This window comes from Sorex araneus, chromosome X, assembly GCF_027595985.1.
Source record: "Sorex araneus isolate mSorAra2 chromosome X, mSorAra2.pri, whole genome shotgun sequence".
NCBI lineage: Eukaryota > Metazoa > Chordata > Mammalia > Eulipotyphla > Soricidae > Sorex > Sorex araneus.
The window spans coordinates 363,134,593-363,157,577 of NC_073313.1; the positions used below are offsets into that span (position 1 = coordinate 363,134,593).

At 40.5% G+C, this 22,985-nt stretch overlaps 2 protein-coding genes across 2 annotated transcripts in view; one reads left to right on the forward strand and one right to left on the reverse strand.

Annotated features, from left to right (window-relative positions):
• The window catches only part of SPDYA (speedy/RINGO cell cycle regulator family member A), a 23,281-nt gene extending 14,820 nt beyond the window's left edge, over window positions 1–8,461 (forward strand). Inside the window, exons 5-7 of the mRNA XM_055123302.1 lie at window positions 1,863–2,160; window positions 2,627–2,629; window positions 8,367–8,461. Of these exons, the coding sequence (XP_054979277.1) occupies window positions 1,863–2,160; window positions 2,627–2,629; window positions 8,367–8,455 (390 nt within the window). The 3' untranslated portion in view covers window positions 8,456–8,461. The remainder of the gene's footprint in view (window positions 1–1,862; window positions 2,161–2,626; window positions 2,630–8,366) is intronic.
• Window positions 4,532–19,675, reverse strand: TRMT61B (tRNA methyltransferase 61B). The gene is made up of 7 exons (XM_055121362.1): window positions 19,217–19,675; window positions 17,466–17,568; window positions 16,237–16,427; window positions 10,509–10,600; window positions 9,741–9,958; window positions 8,838–8,918; window positions 4,532–8,755 (listed from the first exon to the last, which is right to left on the reverse strand). Exons 1-7 carry the CDS (start codon window positions 19,673–19,675, stop codon window positions 8,685–8,687), a joined length of 1,215 nt encoding a protein of 404 aa, XP_054977337.1. The 3' UTR covers window positions 4,532–8,684.
• Window positions 19,676–22,985: the final 3,310 nt, after the last annotated feature.

A 22,985-nucleotide genomic window follows, 5' to 3' on the forward strand; every position in this document is an offset into this window, starting at 1 on the left:
CACAATATCCTATCAGGAGTCATCATATTAGGAGTGGTCCCTGAGCACAAACCCACAATTACACCCTGACCAAAACGAGAACCTCCCCCCGGCCCCCGCAAAAAAAAAAAAAGGCTGATTTCTGTGTTAGCTATCACTTGATTCTGGATGAGGACTACAGAAAGCAATGTTTTGAACAAAATAATTCAGTGATAGTAGGCAGAAAAGCCACAATATAGGGAAGGTGTTGAAACTAAACTTGACAAAGATCAGGAAGCAAGTTATAGCCTAGTGATGAAGATGGCAATGTTAAGGAAAACTCAGTATTACAAAATGATAATTCCCTTTACATGGTGATATAAGGTATATAGGAAATAAGTTCTCAGTTCTCATCTATTATATATTAAATCTATATAATAGAAAGAGTTGTGGATTATTCCATAATGGGAACAGGGAAGCTGTAAAAGCAAACTGATTTGTTGTAAATATAACAAATTTGGTATCAGACATGCATTTAAGGTTATAGTTACATAGTTGGACTGGAGCGATAGCACAGCGGGTAGGGCGTTTGCCTCACGGCCAGCTCGGGTTCCATTCCTCCGTCCGTCTCGGAGATCCTGGCAAGCTACCGAGAGTATCCCACCCACACGGCAGAGCCTGGGAAGCTACCCGAGGCATATTCGATATGCCAAAAACAGTAACTAAAATAAAAAAAATAAATAACAAGTCGCACAGTGGAGACATTACTGGTGCCCACTCGAGCAAATCGATGAACAACGGGAGGACAGTGCTACAGTGCAGTTACATAGGTGAATGATCGAGTGGTAACTCAGTAAATACATAATCACATATAAGGATTTTACCCCCAAACTTTATTTAAATACCATGGTTTACAAAGTTGTTAATGATGTCTTGTTACAGGCATTCAATATTGCAATAGCAATCCCACCACCACTGTCACATATAAAGGATATTCCAAAGTGGGAAATAGTGTGAATACTCTTTGAGCGTTTATCAAGTACTTTTCTAAATTTGCCACGTGTTGACGCTTAGAACAATTCTGACAACTAGAGAAGCAATCCCTGTTAAGAAAAAAGGCACAGAAATAGAGTTCCAAATCCATTGTTTGCATATGAATATCTACAAGATTTATTGAAGTAATAATTCTTTCCTCATTGAGTTGTCAAATCATACATATCTCTAGTCTCACTTCTATTCCACTGATCATTTTGTCTTTCTATGTAGTGTACTTATATTGATTGTACTTCTGTAGTAAATTTTGAAATCATAAGTCTGTCTTCTAAATTTATCATCTTTTAAAATATGATTTGACTATTGTGAACTCAAAAAAAAAAAGAAAAAAGGCACAGAGATGGGATCAGGAATGTGGGTCTGCGGTAGAATACTTACCCAGCATACGGTATGGGTGCATCTCCAGCACCACCAACAAACATACCAAAATATGCAGACAGGCTAAGGGACTCTTCAAGGTCATTAATTGGTATAACAGCACACTAGTGTTCAAACCTAGGAAATCTAGATCAGTGTGTTTACCTTGCTACACTATACTGTAGCACGGTCCTCCTGTTGTTCATCGATTTGCTTGAGCGGGCACCAGTAATGTCTCCATTGTGAGACTTGTTACCGTTTTGGGCATATCGAATACACCACGGGTAGCTTGCCAGGCTCTGCCCTGCAGGCGGGATACTCCCGGTAGCTTTCCAGGCTCTCCAAGAGGGGCGGAGGAATTGAACCCAAGTTAGCCATTTGCAAGGCAAACGCCCTACCCGCTGTGCTATCGCTCCAGTCCTAGGATTTTTGTGCCGAATTTTATTAAATTTTAAGATCATATTAAAATTCTGAAAGAAAGCTTCCCATTACAGGTTATGGCCATTGCCCCAACCCATTATATATGGCAACGAGAACGCTCTGTGCACCACAGCGGAGCTGTCAGAAACTACAACAGAGATGAAGTTCAGCTGCCTCGAGGACCTAGTGCCACACCTGTGGACTGTTCGCTCTGTGGTAAAAAAGGGAGATATGTTAGACTGGGACTGTCTTCATCGTCGTCTTCATCTAGTGAGACAGAAGTGGCGATGGAAAAGCATTCTCAGGAATCACACAAGTCTTTCCCCAAGGACATAATAGTTGATCCTTCTCAAGCTCATAGCTATTCTCAAGGTATGATTTAATGATGTTAGAATTAAGTTTTGCAAGTTACTAATAAATTCAAGTTATTTACTGACTTGAGACCCTTACAGGCAGGGGTAGATAATTTTTATAGTACAATAATATCAGTTAAATTAGTATTGAAAGTTCTCCCCTTTTCAGTTACTGCTTTTTCTTGCCAATAAATCTTTTGTGATAGCTTACCTTAAAAAATTAAATATGTTAAAATACAGACCAAAATCCTTGAGTTGCAAATATTTTAAGTACTTTGAAACTGATCCACTTTTCTTTGAAATGTTTCTTATTCTAAAATTTGAAGGAGAAAATAAATTGAGTTGTAAATAACACCATTCAGCTTTATCAGTGATTAACATTTTCTCCTACACTTTAAAAAAAATCAGATAATTAACAAACACCTAATGTTATATTTTAGATGTAAGATTTAATATATGCATTTATTAAAAGATGATGATCACAGTTAGTTATCAGTTAAAAATTTCAGTGATGAGAATGTTTACAATCTACTTGTAGCAACTATTAAATGTACAGTATTGGTTTTTTTTGTTTTTTTTTTTTTTGGTTTTTTTTTTTGGGTCACACCTGGCGATGCACAGGGGTTACTCCTGGCTCTGCACTCAGGAATTACCCCTGGCCGTGCTCAGGGGACCATATGGGATGCTGGGATTTGAATCCGGGTCGGCCGCGTGCAAGGCAAACGCCCTACCCGCTGTGCTATCTCTCCAGCCCCTGTACAGTATTGTTAACTATATATAGTCACCATGTTGTACATTATATCCCCAAGACACATTTATTTTTATTTTGGATTTTGGGGGGTGTTTTGTTTTGTTTTGTTTTGTTTTTGGCATCAGCTGGCAGTGGGCTGTTCTTCAAAGAATCGTTCCCAGGTAGGTTTTTGAAGACCATGTGGGAGCCGGGGATTGAACCTGTTACCACATGCAAGGCAAGCACCCTGTTTTACAGTTACTCTAAATCTTTATCTTCTAATGATTTTTGCCTACTTCTGCCTTTCTTCCTCTGATAATCACCAATTGTCTATGAAGTTTTGGTGGGTTTTTAGTGTTGGTGGGTAGGGCAGGTTTGACAGACAAGTAATACTCAGGAGGCCCAGGGGACACTGAGTTGGGGGCCTCCAGAACTACATCCAGCTATGCTTGGGAGGAGAGGGTTAGACCGTGGTGTCAGGGTTCAAACTCAGCAATCTGGCTACTGAGCTATCGCCATTGTTTTTTTTTTTAATTACACATAAGTGAAATTTTGCAGTATTTTTGTCTGCTTTATGTCCTCAAGGTCAATCCATGTTCTCACAAACAGTAAATTCCCTTTTTAGGGTTGTTTGCTGGGGGTCAGGGGAGGAGGGTGGGCAGATTCATATATTCTCAGGGCTTATCCCTAGCTCTATGCTTGGTGGGATGGTCACTCCTGTATCACCTTGATATCATCATTATACCCACATTTTATCACTAATTAATACTCAATTTTACTTCCAAACCTTAAATGATGCTACAATGAACACAAGGGTGCAGGTAACTTTCAGGCAGTGATTTCTCCTTAAAATAGAAGTGAAATTCCTGGATCAGCTACTTCTATTTAAAAGTAAATTTTTGGGGGGTGGAGATTGAGCCACAACCGACACTACACAGAACTTACTCCTTGGCTCTATGCTCAGGGATCACCCATAGCAGTACACAGGGAACCAAATGCAGTACCAGGGATCAAACAGGGGTCAATATTGTACTAGGCAAGCACCTTAGCCCCCAATAGTTATCACTTCAGCCCCCTCTTAAATTTCTGAAGAACCGCCATACCGTTTTCCTTAATGGCTAAACAAATTTACACTCCCACCAATAGTACATTTTCCCTTTTCTCCACCTCCTGTTAACACATTTCCTTTTTTATAATAGCCATTCTAACAGGTCTAAAGGGGTATCAAATTTCTTCCAGATGTTTTTTTGCATCTACCTTATGTTAGTGGTGCTGAGCACCCTTTCATATACCTAATTGTTGGCTATTTGTAAGTCTTTTGGGAGATTTCTTTTTAATTTTCTCCCACCTTCGCTTTATTGTTATAATGACCAGGAGTTGTGCGTGTATCTGGTCCTAGGGCTCACTGGGGGCATCATAATCAGGTGTCAATACTTGTACCCAAGTTTTATATTAACATGTTTTTAGCTAAGAACAAATTACTTTTGAATTTAAAAGTTTGGGGGAGGATAATGAGGTATTTTTTTGTTTTACGTAACACAATCAGTTATTTGCAAAGCAATTCACAAGGAAGAATCATTTAACCGGACACACATACTCAAGAAATCCTATTTTGCTGTTTTGGTTGTTTCTACTGAAGAAATGTGAACTGGCATTAAAATCATTTTATTTTATTGGTGGAAAAACAAACTCAGAAAGCACACAGTTGCAAGATACAATACATGAACAAATCCAGCAAAGATGGGAATCCAGTTCTGATTATACAGCACATTTTTTACTTACATCATTTCTCTTTACCTTATATTGTCATAAGCCTTGACAACTATGGTAGCCCATCTGAAACATTAGGAATGTATTACTGTACACTGAGAAACCCTGAGATTCTAGTGAAGTGCAGCTAAGGGGGATAAAAGCAGTGAGCCACTCCTTAATCCTGGTTCACCTGAGCAGGCACAGAATATCACTGCTATTTTGTCAAAAAATAACTTCTCTAAACTTTATTTCTGTCATTACCAATATGGTAGTAACCCAGGTTTAAAATCTTTACACATATATGAATGCCTTAAAAAATGAATGATATAAGGATAATGTTAATTATATGATCAACATCTAGGAGCACAAATTTCCAGAATTTTGTGGGGTGAAACTTGATAAAGGCTTTCATGAGGAAGTAATATATGAACTAGGTCTTAACTAACTTCTATTTTGCCCAGAGAAGGGAAATGGCTTCTAAATAGCAGATAAAATCTGAAAATATATAGCTTCTCTCCCTCTACATTGCATGGTTGGTAAACATTTTTCTGCCAAGGATTCATTTGGATATCAATAACATCATTGGTTGTCATAAAAAATAATCAACTTAGTGGCCAGACAGCTAGTACATGAGTTAAGGTGCTTACCTTCCCTGGACCTGATCCCCACTACCATATATAATCCCTCACATACCACCGAAAGTGCTCCTTGGGCAAAAAGTTAGGAATAGCACTGGTTTGGCCTAAAACCCAAAATAAATACTGAGCAAAACTTAAAAATTCAAAAACCTTTAAAATACAGGCAGCTATATTTGGTCAAAAATTTATCTGCAGTTGCAGGGCTAAACCAAATTATTTCAATGGCCTGCTGTGCACCACTGGGTTTCGGTGGTAGCTTCCTTCACAGTATATTTTTTAAATCCACGCCATTGTCTTACCTCATAGCTGTAACTACAACCATTCATCTCATAGTTGTATACTATGAACCATTATGAAATTTATAATTTAACTCATACACTAACAAGACTTAAAAAAAAAAACCTCTTTTGTATGTCATAGAACCTTTGAAGTTCTCTACTACCTCCTATTATAAAATTCAAACTCAAAGTCTTCCCCAAACCAAGGGCTGCAAACCCAAATTTCTTCCAAAAAATTCATCAGGAGATAAAACAATATATGATCAGCAAAGACAAAGCTACCAACAAATTTTGATTACTGAGTGGAAGAAGGTGGGAATTTTGAAGGTATTGGAGAGACAGTGCGAGTCTCACTAATCTCTAGAAATTTACAGTATAAATAAAAGCCAGATATGAAAAGAGAAGAGTAACTTTAGAAGTTATGTCAAGCCAGAGATGAGACTCAGTGGTAGAGTGCTTGTTTTGCTTGTGAAAGGGCCTAGGAACAAACTATGGCACTGCAAAAAATAAATGTTTTAAAAAGAAGGCATCTCCTATAAGCCAGACTATGAAAATGGCACCAATACAAGATAGTGAAAGGGCTTACACTAGACTTTGAGTAACTATTAATAATAATATTAATAACTATTTCTTATAATTTGGTTTTCAGTAACGTTATTGACACTATTAGAACTTAAGTCCACATCTACACATTTATACTGAGCAGTATAAATAAAATATGAATAAAGAGTACAACTTTTCTTTGCTCTTAAACCATTCCCCACTAGTATAATTAGGGCTTGGCACATAGCAGGCATTGAAAACAATATTTAAGGGACAGGAATAGTTACATACTATAAAAAGAAAACATTCCATAATGTAGTTCAAAGCTTCTTGAAATGCTATGAAATGAGAAAGCTGTCATTTTATGAGTGTGCAGATGCTTATCATACAGAGTGAACTAGAATACTAAAAAAGATCTAAGCATAGTATCTTTTCTTACCTCAGATGAATCATTCAGTTGCCCTCCCCACTATTTACTTAGAATAGACCAACTCCTTCATAGGGCTACAAGAGGGGCCACAGTGATAGTATAGAAGGTAGGGCATAAAGCCAACCAGTATCCAATATGGTCCCCCGAGTCCACCAAGAGTGATTCCTGAATATAGAGCCAGGAGTAATCCCTGGGCACTGCCAGATGTGGCCCAAAAATAAAAACAACAGGGTTATACGAGCCTTCATGAAATGACACTTGCCTATCTTTCTAGTCTCTTAGTATCGCTGGTCTTCATTGTTCTTTTCTTGCAAAAGTTCATTCCCACTTATCATGGAGGTCTCAAATCAAGAGTTACCGACAATTTCTAGTAATTTCTTCACAAAAGCAAAACTCTTAATACTTCTTTGTATAAAGAAGTTTTTGTATAAAAACTTTATATAAAAAATTTCTTTGTACAAAGCTTTAATAAAGTGTAACAGCTTTAGCTTTATATCTGTTACTATTTAATATCTAACTCAACCACAGAAAATAAAGTCCCAGCAGCTAACCCCAGCTCAATCCCTGGCACCACATGTACCCCAAACATCAAGAGGTTCAACCATAGCACCAGCACAATGGCCTGGTTAGTCCCTGGCAACACAGGACTGGAGCAGCATTGTATCTTCGGGTGCTGTTATTTGCTTCCAGAGAATTGGCAGAAGGGGCTCCCTACGCTTTTGAAACATTACTCAGACAACCAGACACACCACCACCCCTGCCCCTTAAAAACAAAAGAAAATTTATAAGGGCAGAGCCTTTAGGTTAAATTTTAACACATGGTGAAAACAACTGTAAAATATGTAGAATATTTAAATAGTTCTGCTATAGGGAATGAATCCAGAAATAGTATCTTGTATCCTCCTAGGCACTACTTTAAAACCTAAAAGACATTTGTATTTAAATGATACCCTAAGTCTAAATCTTTGTCCATAAAATTCAAACTTAAAACGAGACTACACAGGGCCAGGGAAATAGCTCAATAGGCTAGTGTACTTGATTTGCATGGAGGAAACCCAAATTTAATCTGTAGCACTGTATGGTCCCTTTCGCAAAGCAAGAGCCCCAAATGAAATACTGGGAGTAACCCTGAACACTGCTGAGTATGGCCCAAGAACCAAAAATTAAAAGCAAAACTCTGTAATACCTGAACTTCTTAGGGAATACTTGTAACAGTTTTAGCTTTGTATGTTACTATTTAACATCTAATTCAACCACAGAACATAAAGTCTAGGGACCAGATAGATAGGACAGCAGCTAATTCTAGTTCAATCCCTGGTACTACATGTACCCCAAACATGGACAGGTTCAACTGGAGCTACACTTTTTAAATGAAAAAATAATAAAAGTTGCTTAAAATGTATAGCAGGGATGGAGAGATGTTATAGGGGTTTAAGGTGCTTGTCTTGCACATGGCTGACCCTTTACTCAACACTGCATATGGTCAGAACCAAAAGTAAGCCCAGAGCAGCAGCAGTGTGGCCTCGAAACAAAACAGATAAGACGGTTATAATGTATGGCACATTGCTAAATACTCTGTAACTGGTGCTATAAGCCTTAGTCATAATTAATTCATGTACACAAAGTGTATTTCTCCATGTTTGATTTACATAACAATTCTAATGTTCTTTCAGGCTAGCTAAAAAAATTCTGAAAGAGAGTCATGGTTTTTCACACCTTTTGTTACTATTTTTAATATGGTTCTACATTCTTATAATGGATAACAGATTTCTATTTTAGGATACACAGAAGCCATTCACATATATATTTAAAATACAAAAAAATTTTCTTAAAATGTATATTTTATTTTGGTAGCAAATGACCATCAATCAAAGAAAGAAAAGGAAATTAATTTCATGGAGAATGACAAATCTATGGAGTGGTTTACAGGAAGTGAAGAATGAGATGATGCAACTAAACCAAGTTAAAATCATAACTACAAATGTCAAATTAACTGCAAGACAAGTCTCAAAGGGACATTAACAGTTTCGAAGTGTTATACAAAACTTTCTGTACCTCATACTTCATAATTATATACGTAAAAGTTATAAATATATTAATAGCTAAAAATTCCAATCTGTGAAAGTAATGACATAACTTAAAGCTCTATTTTGATATTCTTCCATATTCAAATCAGATTCTGTCATCTGAGGGTGGTGCTCCATTTAGCTGTGGTTTGAACTTCCTCAGCTTGACAAGAAAAGCTGTATGGGGGGGAAAAAAGACAAGGTCATTATAATAATTAGAAGAAAACATCCTATAATATGTTTTGAAAACACTACTCACCTGTATGACCAATTTGCCAGTGTATAGGTCTAGCAATATAGGGAACTGATCCATATGGAAAATCATAATGTGATTCCTCTGCTGTAGGATAAAACATGTGTAAGCTTACATTATTTTATAAGTTGTTCACAAAAGTATTAAGATGTGATAAGAGTCCTGTAAGATTTTTCTCTTAGACATTTATTTTGATTTTTGTGCCACACCCGGCAATGCCCAGAGGTTACTCCTGGCTCTGCACTTGGGGCTCAATCACTCTTGGATGTGTTCAGGGGACCATGCCAGGGATCCAACCCAAGCTGGCCATGTGCAAGCAAGCGCCCTGACCACTGCCCTACTTCTCTGGCTCCTCAGACATTTATTTTAAAAGCAATTGTTTTGAAGCTACTGAGCCAGTTACCTAATAAAAAAAAATCCAATGTTATATAATAAACATAAATGGTTTTAGAACCAAATACATAAACATGATACAATCAATGGATACTAGAAAACTTGTTCATGGCCTAAATAATGTGTACTTATAATAAATTTTCTTTGAAAAAAACCCTCAGAATCTTAAAAGTTACTTTTTGGAATATATTTATGTAATAAGTCTCTACTGAATTCTTTACTTCCACCAATAATGATAAATTAAAATACTCCTTCCTCCATATGTTAAAAATATTTCCAATCTAATCTCCTTCTGTCAAGTAAAATACAAATGTTACTAAAATCTCAGTTCAAAATATGTTTTGTATTTCAAAAGGAGGGGTTATTATTCTGTGCCTGAGAGATATAACAGAAAAAAAAACTGAGAAATGTTTTTTTTTTTTCTTTTTGGGTAATTTATTGGCACTGCATTAAGAAGCCCATTTCTCCATTTATTATTACTGCAAGGATAAGCATCAAGCCCCCCCTAAAACTCACCATGTTCATCTTCATGAAAACTCTCATCTTCAGTTTTCATAGAATTTGACTGTAGATCTATGTGGCTTTTAGGCTCCACTTTTAAGGGTAAATTCCCATTTTTCTGTTTAGCAAGGCAAACCAACCAATCTCTCACTATGACTTCACTTATCTTTTCACATGAGAGATCAAGTTCACAGACTCGAATTCCATCTAAAAGTTCGATAACCTGTGTGATGCTTTCAAAAAAGTAAATAGTTTACATTTGTAAAATAATTAAGTTCACTGTGTTTCTTACCTAAATTGAAATGATATGAATCAAATAGGGGAAGAAGGATTAAAACTGCCAGTTAGGCCACATAATAAGCAACTTCATAAAATATTAAGTAAGAACACATACACAGACCATAATTCAACATTATTATTCACATTATACTTTTAAAACTTTTCTTCCAAATCAGAGTAAGCATTACTGTTTATATAATTAATGCTTTAAACAATAATAGGAGAAATGTGAGACATTCGTTCCCTAACATTTTTATAAAATGACATATACACCTAACTCAATTTGAATAAACATTTAGCCTACTGCTTAGACAACATAAAAATGTATTCAAAATCACATTATGTGTAAGACAGGGAGTTTAACAAACTAAGTGTATGCTTCGCATACAGGAGACTCAGGTTAGGTCTGTAACGCCACAGAGAGTGGCTTCTAACCATTACTAAATGTAGTCCAAAAAGTAAAAACAAAAAAAGCACATTACAAAGAACAGCTACAGTACTTACTTTGCTAGATATAAAGCACATACACCACCTTGTTTAAGATTTTGGTAAAACACAGGCAAAGCAACTTGAGGATTCAACATATCCAGAGCTACCTATCAGCAAAGAAAAAAGATCAGACTATAAATTCTGTTTAAGTAAAGCAATGGTTTTCATTTTTTATTATCAAAACGACATTCTTTTAGAAAGCAATTACTCAGAGTATTTCATTTTTAAAATAGAGCACTATCCCAAAAGCACTCCCAGCTCTAGCTTATTAATGGATACCATAAGACAACTCCAGTTCCTTTGTGGATCCTCATCTGATGTTTAGCATGCTTAAGAACCTCAAACAGGCTGGAGTGATAGCACAGAGGGTAGGACATTTGCCTTGCACTCGTCTGACCCGGGTTCGATTCTTAGCATCCCATATGGTCTGTCCCCCAAGTACCGCCAGGAGTAATTCCTGAGTGCATGAGCCAGGAGTAACCCCTGAGCAGTGCTGGGTGTGAACCAAAAAGCAAAAAAAAAAAAAAAAAACTCCACAAAGAAAAATTTTTTAAAAACTCACTCATACCATTCATACATACCTAAAGACTGAATTTTATGTTTTGAAAAGGAACTCCTCTTACTACATAGAAGTAACAATATGGTAGTTTCGTATCTAGAAGTGTATTGGTAGCAGGGATGTTTTCATAGGTTTTAGAAATTATACATTCTTCATAAATATTTTTGTATGGCTGCTTGAAAATATGCGTTTCCAAACTAGAATGTAGGTGTAAACAGTGGTCCAGTTTAAAGCTTTCACTTCATTTGTGGTTTTATAATTAAATATTTTTATGTTCTCCAAACTATGAACTAGTTTTAAACATTGGTGGGGGTTGCAGGGAAAGGAATACTCTGAACTTGTCATTTTACTGCTTCCAAAAAGGTATAATACAATTTGTGATATTTCTTGACCACATAAAAATTGTAATGGTATCCCAGAGAAAGGGAGAAGCTTCAAGAAAATCTAAAGGTCATAATATGAAAAAGATGATCAAGAACCCAAGGCTCTCCTCCTTGAGAACACCCTAGGTACTAGGTAGACTGCTATCCAAGTGGGGGCAATTTGGGAAAAGCCCTACCAAAAAACCAACGGTGGGGGTGGGCAGGAACAATAATACAGCAAGTATGACATTTGCCCTACAGGTGGCCCAACCAGATTCGATCCCCGGCATCCCATATGTAGCCCTTTAAGCACCACCAGGAATAATGGATAATTCCTGAGTGCAGAGTCAGCAGTAACCCTGAGCACCGCTAGGTGTGACTCAAAAAAGACAAAAAACAAACAAACAAACAAAAAAAACCTTGTGTGTCTCAAACATGATGTGTATCTATCACTCCCAACTCATATTTTTCTAAGAAAATTTATCTAAATCTATTTCACTTCACTAGAAACAATTATAATTGTATCTTTTAAAACTTGGTAGTACTGATAATAAAGCAATCTTTAGCCATATTTCATACACATAAAAAAGCAGAGAAAACTTAATTCAGTTGACAACAAAAATTCTTAAAACAAATATATCCTTCTATATTCAAAAATTTCTAGATATTTAAAAATTCTAAAATGAAAGAATTGTGTTTAGCTTTTCATTCTTCATTCAGCTACAGAAAATAGGACTGTATTCAAAAATGATGTTAAATGAATACTATGAGTAAATGAGGGGGAAAAAAGTCAAAATACAAATCAGCAACTTTGAGGCCAGAAAAATAGTTTATGGGTGAAGGCATCTGACTTGCACACATGGGGCCAACCAAGGTTTGATACCCCCAGCACTACATACGGTTCGCTGAGCAAAGAGCCAGGAGTCAGTTCCCGAGTACGACAAGGTATGACCCAAACACCACCAAAGGAATTGGTAACTTTCATAGATAGCCAATAGCAGAAAGCTAAGATAGGTTGGCATCTTAATATGTTTATTAAGTTATAAATTATTTTTTTATTAAGGGAATGGTGGGGTGATAGCACAAAGGTTCAAGCAAACTGCCTTGAGGAAGCCAACCCCAATTTGATCCCCAGCACTGCATGGTACCCTGTACATGGCTGGAAGCAACCCCTAACATCGAACCACATCCCCGACCCCAAACAGGATTAATGGGTAAAAGCAATAGCATTCCTTATTTTTTCACCAAATGTACCGAGCCCCTTCTGTGTACCAAGAATTCTGCTAAGTTTAAGGACACACAAAAGCTTATATTGTTATGGGAATTAAAATTCTAATAATGGGATAGAAATCACACAAACCCCAGTAAATCTGAGTCAAGGGGACAAAGACATGAAGAACAAATGGAATTATAGAGAATTACATGAGAGAAACAGGGCAGGGAAAGGAGTGCTATTTTATATATAAGTTGAAGAGTGGGAAAAAAAAAAAAACTGAAGAAAATGGTAATGCTTACCCCGAGGAAATTTAGGGGGAAAGTATGCTCCAGCTGGAGGAAATGGCAAATACAAATGCTCTGAGGCCGTAGACTACTTCATGGGTCTGAAATGGCCACTGTCACTGCAGTGGAGACAAAAGGGGAAAAAAGACAAAGTGGGTACTCGAGACAGGCTAGAGTTTAGCTTTGCTTAAGAGAAGGAAGGTCACTGGTCTTCCCAACAGCTCTGTACAATTTTACTTGGTCTGCACATTTGTCAACACTTAGCACTGTCATTTTTAATATTTGCCACTCGAATATATGCATATATTATATAATTATGGTTTAAATTTTTAACTTCTTAATGATTTGCTTTTCATGTGATTACGGTTTTTCTCTTTAAAAGAAGTGCCTATTCAAGTCTCTTGCTTGCTTTTTTTTTCTTTTTTGGTTTTTGGGCCACACCCAGAAATGCTTAGAGGTTATTCCTGGCTCTGCACTCAGAGATCACTCCTGGAGGTGCTCAGGGGACATATCAGGAAGCCCAGGATTGAATCTGGGTTAGCCACGTGCAATGCAAGTACCCTACCCTTTATACTATTGCCCCTGCCCTTTTTGCTTATTTTAAAGCCAGGTTGTTTTCTTGTTGAATCTTGAGTTTACTTAAGATTTTCATCAGATATGTGATTCAGACAAAAAAAAAAATCAAGTGGTGGGAACATAACAGCTATTCCTTTTTAATACACCTTTTCACTACCTTCAAGCAGTACTTTAAAAAACTGTAACTTTTTAGGGTTTTTTTTTGGGGGGGCCCACACTCAAGGTGCTCAGGGATTACTCCTGGCTCACTGCTCAGGGATCACTCCTGTCCTGGTAGTATTTGGGGGAGCATATAGGGTGCTGGAAATTGAATCTGGGTCAGCCATGTGCAAGACAACTGCCCTGCTGCTGTACTATCTCTTCATCCCCCCTCAGAGACTTTTTTAAAGGAAAATGCTTTATATAACTTTACAGGTAAAGTTCTGTATTATGACTCTGCATTATGATGAACTCATGTATAGATAACAACTACAATACTTTGCTCCTAATACTCTTGCCAATAGCTGACAGCTCTCTATGTTCTCTCATACTGAGTAGTCATTGGGCATTATTATTGAAAGAGATTCAAGTAAGTTTATCCAGTAAAAAGTCCTTTCTTGAAATCAAGGATGCTTCTTCAGAGGGCCTCTAAAACCTAAACCATGAAAACCTTTGTTATGAATCAGTGAGAATACAGGACATAAGGTGCTTTTCTTATGTGCATCCAATCCAGGTTTGCCCCGCCCTCCCCCCCCCATACTGCATATGGTCCCCTTGAGCACAACCAGGGGTCACTCCTGAGCACTGCCAGGAATAGACCAAACCCTACCCTTTCTACCCCCCAAAAAGAACACTACGTTTCATTTTCATCAAAGAAAATTCTGATCTGCTAGGTATCTGTGACAGTTTTATGGATGGCCTACATACAGCAATTCTCCTTTCTGCCCAAATTGAACAGTAAATGCAAGCCAGATAGTAAGAAAAAAAGAACTGTGGTATTTGTGAATAAGAAACTATGCCAAGGGCCACAGAGTACAGCAGGGAAGATGTTTGCCTTGCACATATAGCACATATAGTACAGCAGGGAGGGCATTCAATCCCCAGCATCCCATATCGTCCCCCAAGCACTGCCAGGAGTAATTCTTGAGTGCAGAGCCAGGAGTAACCCCTGAGCATCACTGGGTGTGACCCAAATACCAAAAAAAAAAAAAAAAAAAAGCAGCAGCTAGGCCAAGAAAATGATAGGCTTATAATTATACTAAAGACAAAAATCAAGTCTGATAAAAACATGCTGCTCTAAATTTTATTATCAGTTGTCACTTAGTTTCCTTTTTGAAGACCCTAAATAGGGCAGAGAGTCTACGTCTGTGGGGTGCCTTGGATTCAATACCTAAGACCTCCAAAAAATATTTTTTTTAATTTTGGTTTTGGGGGTATACCTGGCGATGGTCAGGGGTTATTCCTGGCTCTACATTTTAGGAATTACTCCAGCAGTGCTCAGGGGACCATATGGGATGCTGGGGATTGAACCCAGGTCAGCCATGTGCAAGACAAACGCCCTACCTATTGTACTATTGCTCCAGCCCCCCAAAATATAAAAGAATTTAAAGCCCTAAAAATATCCAAACTTCCAATAGCCAGTTAAGGAATTTGATGACGGTCTGACCCAGACCTTAGTCCTCAGTGTCAAGCTACAAACATTATGAGAATAGAGCAGCTAGAATATTACTAGCATTCCGAAACTTTGGAGCTAATACTCATGGCCCTACATCTCCACCATCACTGGTCATAGCTTAAAATGTCACTCTCTTCGAGGACTGAAGAGATAGTACAGTGGTAAGGAGCTTGCTTTGCACATGACGGACCCAGGTTCGATTCCCAGAGCCCCATATAGTCCTGGAGTTCTGAGAGGAGTGATTCCTGAGCGCAGAACCCTGAGCATCACTGGGTGCGGACCCAACACCCAAAAAAGTAACTGTTGGGCTAGGAAAGATACAGCTTAAAGGGCTAGAGCACATGCATAGTGCCACAAGATCCTACTAGCACTGCCAGGAATCAGCCCCAAACACTAAACCAGGAATAGCCCCTCAGTACCAATATATTCCCAAAACCAAAGAAAAATAAAATGTCACCCTCCTGTTATCAATCCTTTTCATCTTCATAGTACTTTGCTGTTTCTCCCTTAATTCAATCTCTCCCAGTTTTCTTACAAATCTGTCAACGTCTGTTTTTAAAGCCTTGTTAATGATAAAGGTCTCAAATATCACTATCTGTAGGGACCACTCCTCTAAGTCCTGACCTTGACGGTCAAAATAGTCCACTTACCTATTCCCTCTCAAATGGAAACGTTTATGACTTCAAATCTCACAACACAAAGTGAGTTCCTGAGCTCACTACAATCCCAGGTATTATTCCTTTAGTCTAGAAATGCTGAAGCCTGTGATATTTAACCATTTCCTCCTAGTCTCTAATCATTACCCAACAGTTATTAAAAACACTGAAGGGGACGGGAGTGGGGTGGGATGTGGTGCGGTAGTAGAGTGAAGCTTGTATGTATGACGCTCTAAGCCTGATCCCTGGCACCAAAAAGAAAAAAAGAAAAACACACAAAATTAAAATAGCACATTTGGCAGCTGATAGATGGCTCCCTGTTAGAAGTCCAACCATGCTAACTCCTCCCATTTTTAGAGTAAAAAATGAACTACATAATAAGGGAAACCTTTCACATAATCTTTGTGATATCAAACACCTACGTGGTAAAACTTACCGCATCAAATATTAAGGATTTGATGTCCTGCGTTGCTCTGGAAATATCCTTATGAATAAATTCCACGTTATCTGGCCATTCTTCTGCATGACTTATCTTCCATGAATCACGCCAATGTCTGTAATTCTTCTTAGCCAATTCATGGTGATCTTTCCGTATTTCAAAACTTATAACTCTTCCTTTTGGTCCAACTTAATTTAAAATATATATATATATAATTTATATCTCAGCATTTATAAAAATATCACATTTTGATTTTACAAAGGTATTAGAAATAAAAAAATAATTCAAATAGTCTAAAATTATAAATGTTTCTATCCTATCCCAGATACCCAGTCAACTCCCCTCGTCAGAGGCCATTTTATTTCCCACTATTTACTCTTTCCAAATTTCACGTGGGTGAATATATATGAACAGGTCCAAAGAGTCCCTGTTTTTAACACAAATTATTATGTGTTACATATACTGCACTATACTTTCCTTCTTACTCACCAAGGCCTTTTCAATGAATTAACAACCTAGTGGATTCTTCTCAACAGATCTTCCATTAAATGACTAAGTCAGTTTATTTAGTGACCTACCAATGAATATTTGTCGCTATTAAAAAGTATTAAAATGAGGGGCTGGAGCAATAGCACAGCAGGTAGGGCATTTGCCTGGCATGCAGCTGATCCATGGTCAATTCCCAGCACCCCCTATGGTCCCCCAAGAATGAACAGGAGTGGTTCCTGAGTGCAGAGCCAGGAGTAACCCCTGTGCATCGCTGGGTGTGACCCAAAAAGAAAAAAAGTGTTAAAATGAAAATGGAAATTCTTGTGCATAAATCTTTGTACACGAGCCAGCATTAACTACTGGATAGAAGTCTAACAGTAGAATTGCAGGAAGTCCTAACTATAGCCAATTAGGCAAGGAAAAAAAAATTAAATGGACTCAACTTTGGAAAAAGGAGACTTTGGTCAAGCGATCTTTTTGTAAAAGACATAACATACAAAGAAAACTAGAAAGACTCCACCAAAACTGTTTGAAATGATACTGTACTACCAACATAGTAAAGCAGTTAAACTACAAAATCTAAATTTGGTTTAAATTTTTTAAATTTAAAATGTGATTGCTTTCCAAAATGTGAATACTTTCTGAATATTTTTCCAAACATTTTTTAATCCACTGAATTTTGTTATTAGAATCTGAATGGTCTATCTAATTTCAGCTTATTTATCCCAATCGCATACCTGCTTTGGACAAAAACAGGCTCATTCCACCAGAACCGGAGCCAGCTTCCAAGACGGTATCACCTGGGTGGATGTCCATCATCAATAGCAACATACTCACATCCTATGATAAAACACAGTATGGGTGACTGTGAACAAGAAATATACACTAAGCACTTATCTGACAATGTAACAGGATGTCGAACACAGAGGAATAAAAACTGGTTTAGACTCTGGCCCCACTTTTAAGAGACTCAAGAATCAATTAGCATATCAAGTGGCCCTTCCACTCAAAACTGAAAATATAGAAAGTATAATAGGAATTCAGAGGAAGACATCAGAGGTTTACCTAGTTTAAAGATAATAGAGAATTTAAGAAAACAATCACAAGGTAGAAATAGCTTTCATCGATACAGAAGTGGAATAAACAATGTGCCAATCTCAGTAGGAAAGATAAAGAGAGACGAGTCACAGGCTGTAGTGTTAGAACCTAGCCTGAGGTATTATCACTGAAATGATATAAATGCCATTGAAAAATAAGTAAATCGGGCCAGAGTGGTAGTGCAGCTCACCAGATTCAATACTCAGTGTCCCATATGGACACCCAAGCCCCACCAAGAATAATCCGACTGCAGAGCCAGGAGTAAGTTCTAAGCACAAAAACCAATAAATAATAAATTTTTAAAATATATCTGTGATATAATATGCAGACACACAGAACAGGGGCTGAGCATTGAACCGGTTGCCAACGTGCCTAGTATTCTAAAGGGCCTGAATTCCAGCCTGCGTGTCCCCAAGCAGCACTGCATTGATGGGCTGAGTATTGAGTCACCTGGTCCACACAGCATCCCCTAGGCACTGTTTGGGAGCAACCCCCCCACCTCCACGTTAAATTAATGGCATTGTATGAAGAGTAATCTAATGACCCCCAGTCATGAAAACAAAGAAAAGGGCAAGTGTGGTGGTAAAGAGAAAATTAAAAAACTCTTCAAAAAAAAAAATTATTGCTCCTCTGGGGGCTGGAGAGGGTGCTTGCTTTGCAGGTCAGTGGCCCACCCAGGTTTGACTTTGGCATCCCAGACAGTCCCCTGAACCCCGCTAGGAGTTACTTAAGTGTTAGATGGGAGTAAGCCCTGAGCATCGCCGGGTGTGACCCCCCCAAAAGAAACCCTACATAATTGCTCCCACGGACCTACCTTTCATGTTAAAATTATGCTATCTATTAGTTATGGAATCTAAGAGGAAGACCATCTTTCAAATGTCAGCCGAATTACCTTAAGAATCATTTCCACATGATCTTAATAACATAATGTTCAGTTGTGTAGGTAAGCAGGACCTAAAAGGGCTTGTCAGATATAACTGCGTGTAATTGTGTATGACTGCTCTTTGCTTCTTTTTTTCCGTTTCCTAATCGCATGTTAACTTCCAAAAAAATTAAAAATATATATATTTTAAAATCTGCCAAAGGGGGCTGGAGCGATAGCACAGCGGGAGGGCGTTTGCCTTGCATGCGGCCGACCCGGGTTCGATCCCCAGCATCACATATGGTCCCCTGAGCACCGCCAGGAGTAATTCCTGAGTGCAGAGCCAGGAGTAACCCCTGTGCGTCGCCAGGTGTGATCCAAAAAGAAAAAAAAAAAAATCTGCCAAAACCAGACATACAAATGCATCATTTCAGGGACCGGTGCAGGTACAGCAGGCAAAGCACTTGCCCTGCCCGCGGCCGACCCGGGTTCTACCCCCGGCACCCCGACAGTCACCCCGGGGGTTACCTTCGGGTACGTGATGGCAGGTCCCCTCCTCATCAGCAGCACGTAGTCCTCCAGCGTCGGCCTCCGCAGCAGGTGCTCCCTGCCCGCCGAGCTGCGCACCACCTGGCCGGGCAGCCGCCCCAGCACGTCGCGGTGCCAGACGGTCCCCCAGCTGCTGTTGAAGTGCCCGTCGGGGCTCAGCCGGAACAGCCTCTGATAGCGGGTCTCCCTCCGGCCCGTCTCGGCCAGGACCAGCTCCCCGGGCCGGAAGGGCGCGTCCCCGCCGGCCGGCTCCGCGCGCTCTCCCGCGGGGGGCCCATTGCGCGCGCCCCCGGCCCGAGGCTCGCAGCACAGCGCCCGCGCTCCCGCGAAGGGCCCCGGCCCGAGACGCCCAGAGGGAGCCCGGGCCTCCAGGGCCGCCCGCCTCCGCGCGCGCCGCAGCCACTCCGCCGCCCGCGCCCGCACGCCCGCGGCCAGCATGGCGCACCCGCGCTGGTGCAGCCTAGTGACGTCAGTCGGCGAAGCCCCGCCTCTCAACGCCGGAAGCGGCGCGACTGCGCTTGCGCAGCACACCCGGAAGCGCCGGAGCGAGCACGCGGGAGCCGACTGGGAGAGCAGCCTCTGTCTCGTTCCCACGCGGGAGTCCCTGTTCCCGTGGGCAGTGCGAGCACAGTGCGCAGTCGGCCGCCGACGAGTCCCCGCGACCCTCTGTGGGGGCTGGAGGCTGAGAGACCGCCCTTCAAGGGGCTGCGAGGTCTGGGAGATCCCGGCCCGGGAGAGCGTGCCAGGATCCAGCTGCTCCGACGTCATCCTGCAAGTCCGAGTGCAGTGACCCCTCAGTGCGGTTGTTTGTTTCGCAGCTCGTGGCAGTGCCCACCTGCCTCCCAGCGGCAGGCTCAGGTTGCCCAGGAGGTCCATGGGTGGGACATGATCCACTCTGTGCTCAGTTACACTTTTTATAATTAAGCTCTAACGTTTAGTTGAGTAGTTAGCTCTACTCCAAACAATCTTAAAACGAGAGAACTTTTCCCCCCCGCTCTGGTGAAGCCTGTGATCTCTCTTGATCAGCACCACATACGGTCCCCAAGCCCCGCCATGGGACCCCTGAGTACAGAGCTTAAGAGTAAACTCGGAGCACCTCCAGGTGTGACCACCCCCTAGCCCCCAACGAAATAATAATTTTAAAAGAAAGAAAAAAAGGCCAGAAAGATAGTACAGGGGATAAGGTGCTTGTCTTGCAAGGTGGGGAATAAGATCTGAGGGGCTAGAGGAGGGAGGTATTACCAGAACACAAAAAAATTGGTCTGGATTGTAACTCATGAGTACTTCCCTTGTCTAGCATGTGTGATGCCCTGGGTTCAGTCCCCTGGTGGGACTGAGACACATACACACACACACATACTAGTGGGAATTAAAACTGTGTGACACTTAAAATGGGAGGATCTCTTACTTCACCTACCAGCACTTGCTAAACACCATTTTTGTTGTATGTAAGCTAGAGGCTCCTGTGCAGGATGATCCAAACTATGAGCCAAAACTTGAGAGCACCAAGAATTAACCTGCATCCTTGGGATTCCTCCACTGAAAAGGACCCGAGATCCTCTTTCTTTTTCCTCAGGGTTGTTCTTTGAGAATGGACTCTCGCCTCCATCCTCAACCACCCCTACTGCACTTGGTAGGAGCCTCAGTAAAACTCTTCTGTCCTGCATTGCATTCTCAAATTATCCTGAACTCGGGAGCCAAAGTTAATTGTGAAGCATTTTAGGCACTGTATTTGTTTTTCCCTCTTTTTTAAAATAAATGCACAACAGTAATGAAATGCTCGACTTAAAACCTTTGTTATATTGGACTGGCTTCCAAGCATGCTTTGCTTACTAGAAAATTCAGGTTGAATTCCTGGCACCGCATGATTCCCAAGCATCCCTGAGCATTGATGAGTGTGGTCTCCCCAGCCCCCAGAAATAAAAAACTTTTGGAGTGAGAAGTGTGCCTGAATAATAAAGCACATACTTTGCATCCTGGGCAATCTATCATATTTTTTGTTTGGGGGCCACGCCCAGTGATGCTCAGGGGTTACTGCTGACTCTGCACTCAAGCATTATTCCTGGCAGTGATTGGGAGACTGAGATGGCTGGGATCAAGCCCAGGTTGGCCACCTTACCTACTTCCATCTCTCCAGTCCCTGTAATCCACATTTTCAATTGTCTCCCAGAGAATCTGTGGATATTCTGGTACCTCCAGCTCAGCATGGCCCAAATAGAACTAAGTGATCATTTCCACCTTTTCTCCATTTTCTCTTCAAGTCCCCTGGCATCCTGATCCTCTTACATTCCGATTTCTGTTAAAAAAAAAAATCACACAATTTACTATTATGTCTCGTCTAGAAAGTTCCAAGTTATCTGTAATTCTCTCTGCGGCACTGTTCCAACACTAATCTATATCTGATCAGTCAATTCCTATGAATTTCCTTTTGATTTCCATTAGATATCTAGTTATTGAAATCGGCCAACATCCAGAGACTGTAAAACCAAGCTCCCGGAAGAGAGGGATGCAGTCCCTTGCCCCTGCACCTGGCTGTCTTCACCAGGGTCCCTCAAAGGGGACCGGTTGCATTCCCCCCCCCCCCAACAGAACCTTGACAGTTGAGGACCTCTGGAACCAGCCACGGCCATTCTCAAGGTCACTCTCCACATGTTCAGATGAACCTCACGCATGGGGTAGCCAGCGGAGGAACCCAGGTGTGCAGGACCTGGGGCCGAGATCTCTAGGGCTGCTCGGATCGGGACTGGGCCTCTTCCATTCAGATCCCGTTTTCCAGTAGCTAGGCAGTCACACCCAGAGACTGCCCCTGGTGCTGTGTAATCCCATCAATGGCCAATATCCAGAGACTATAAAACCAAGCTCCTGCAATGGGGCCTCTTGACATCTAATAGCCTTGTTCTCCCTCTTGGAGAACCTAACAAGCTACCAAGAGTCTACTGCCCACTTGAGAGAACCTGGCAAGCTCCCCATGGCGTATTCATATCCAAAATACAGTAACAGATATATACATACCTTTCGGAGAGCCTGGCAAGCTACCGAGAGTATCCCGCCCCCACGGCAGAGCCTGGCAAGCTACCCGTGGCGTATTCAATATGCCAAAAACAGTAACAATAGATCTCATTCCCCTGACCCCGAGAGAGCTTCCAATCGTTGGGAAAGAAGAGTAAGGAGAGGCTGCTAAAATCTCAAGGCTGTCTGTAATAGAGACGTTACTGGTGCCCATTCGAGTAAATCAACGAACAGCGGGATAACAGTGATACAGGGATACTAACCCATGATGGCATGAAGGGTTGCAGCAGAGGCTGAGTATGCAGGAGCTTCAGCTTCAATCGTTGGTCACACTGAACCCCACTGGGTATGCACCCCTCACCCTCCAAAAAATGCCATAATGCAGACTAAAACTAACTGAAAACCTTTGCTTTTTGGAGAAGATGACAGAAAGTAAGGGGCTTGCCTTGCGTGTGCCAAATTTCCAATCCTGTTGAAATTCCCAGTACCACATATGGTCCCTCAAGCCCTTCCAGGGGTCAGTCCTGAGCATAGGGCCAGGAATAACACCTGAGCACTCTGAGCTATGCTCCCCTCCAGGGAAAGTTTCTTCCTATTATTGACAGCCATCCCCAATAATGTCACTGATTAAATGTTTCTCCAAGAGCATTTATTGCTCAAGTTCTAAAGAAGTGCTATGGTTTACCATTGAGTTTTAATTAGATATGGTGCATGGATGTATGCTTTAAATTAGCACATT